Raw genomic sequence first — 1,896 nt, forward strand, 5'->3', positions numbered from 1 at the left:
AAAAGTTTCGCAAATATCTAACGATGACCAATATAGTTAATCCCAAAGATAGAATATCCAACACATGAAAACACAAAGAAAGCGATTCATCCTCAACCGAAGATTCGGAAGAATTGGACAAAACAATTTCCCCAAAAACTCAGTTTTTCCAAGATAGGATTTCAACTCCTTGCCCCCCCCCCCAAAACGATACCCTGACGATGCAGTACCTCCTATCACACCCCATAGACAGTTCCTTAACATTATCCGATGAATTAAATATGGCCATATATACACCCGGTGACAAAAGGCAGGAACAGGGTAACCAGCCACAAAGACAGACATTACGAGAAGCCATGAATCTTATTAATAATCCGATGAAGGCCAGACGAGGTACATTTGATAATAGCAAGGTCACTAATGAACACCAGAATCATGATATAACAGTTTCAAAAGCAAAACCAAAGGACTGGCTATCTTGAAAATAAACGATGATGCAATCAATTTCTCATCCTCCTGAGGACAAGGCTTTTTAACAATAGAGACATCCTAAGAAAATGTTTGATTTCTCACTTAGCTCCCAAGAATCTTTCAGCTCTCCAAAGCAAAAAAATCAACAACAAGAACCAAGTAGTAAACTCTCCACATCACGAGAAGAAATTTTTGAAGGTAAAGCAGGGTCAACACCAAAATCTCAAACATCTTCCAAAGAAATAAGTACTAAATCTACGAGTACGAGTTCCTCAGAAACAGAAAGTGAATCAGACACGGACAAACTCAAGGGCTCACAAAGAGCAAGTCCAAATAGTGCTACTGCTCAAGCCAAAAAGGCACAGCTGAAAGGTCAAAAGTTCCCAAAAAACAATATAAAAATTCGATTTAATGTCCCTAGCAAAACCAAAAATAAAGGATACTCAATCTAAAGAGGAAAAGGTAACAACCAAGTCCGGCCGAGTAATCAAAAAGCCAGATAAATTAGAATATTAATGAGAAATTTTTTTGACAGGGGTAAAATGAATAAATCATTTACCGATAAAATAAAGAAATGACTAATAAATTTTTTTTCTAACCAAGAAACAATTCTGTGATAAGAAATCCCTAAATAAATTACTTTTCAGGAATTTTGCTAAAGCTCTGATTGAGAGAATTGGCCAACCTTGTTAACTAATGTGCTCAATATTTTAAGTAAGCTCCAGATCATATATTTCTAACAAGAATATAATAATAAAAAGCAACTGTTTCTGCTAACATATTCCACCGCAGAAACAATTCCTTAACGTTAAAGCTTGTTAATACCTCTATAACTAACACTTGTACAACAAGAATTTCAATTGTAATCTTATAAATTTATAGAACAAAAAGGCCTATCGAAAGCACTGTCTAACAAATACTTAATTAAAGTTCAATATTATCCGTAAAAGATTCAAAAAGTCAGGCGACGACAAGCTCCCTCACGAGCCGTTGTCAAGGAACCAAACGTGTTCCAGTTTCATCCAATAATTTCTTAATTGTCATTTCCTTATTGCAAACTAATTACGTAATATATCCCTATCATAAGAAATCCCTCCAAGGCACAGGATCGGACTCCATTTGCGGCTCGGGTTTGGGATTGTGTCCCCAACGAATCTATTTGTTGGATGTGTTGGGGAGACTGTCCCAAATTCTTGACCTCTATTCTCTTCAATAAATAAAATGAATCTCTCCCTTCAATAGCATATCTTGCCAAAAGAACAATTTAACATTAACAAAACTTTAATTATAAAGCTTATTAATATCGCTACTGCGCATACCAAACAGGAAATTTCAGAATCACCATTTAAACCCACAGTCGAGGTTAGGGACTGTCATCGTTTATGGGGCAATTCTGCTGGACCCATTAGTGGTGATAATTCAGATCCTTGAGCGTTACTTCTTCGT

The 1,896-nt window shown here is 36.1% G+C and overlaps 1 protein-coding gene across 1 annotated transcript; it reads left to right on the plus strand.

Moving 5' to 3' along the window:
• Positions 1-536: 536 nt before the first annotated feature.
• LOC136030683 (uncharacterized) lies at positions 537-902 on the plus strand. Its single transcript, XM_065709749.1, has one exon. It carries the CDS (start codon positions 537-539, stop codon positions 900-902), a length of 366 nt encoding a protein of 121 aa, XP_065565821.1.
• The last annotated feature ends 994 nt before the right edge of the window (positions 903-1,896 follow it).

Source organism: Artemia franciscana, chromosome 8 (genome assembly GCF_032884065.1).
Source record: "Artemia franciscana chromosome 8, ASM3288406v1, whole genome shotgun sequence".
In the NCBI taxonomy this organism is placed as follows: domain Eukaryota; kingdom Metazoa; phylum Arthropoda; class Branchiopoda; order Anostraca; family Artemiidae; genus Artemia; species Artemia franciscana.

Coding starts and splice junctions, on each gene's coding strand:
- LOC136030683 (XM_065709749.1), top strand. CDS start 537: ATGTTTGATTTCTCACTTAGCTCCCAAGAATCTTTCAGCTCTCCAAAG.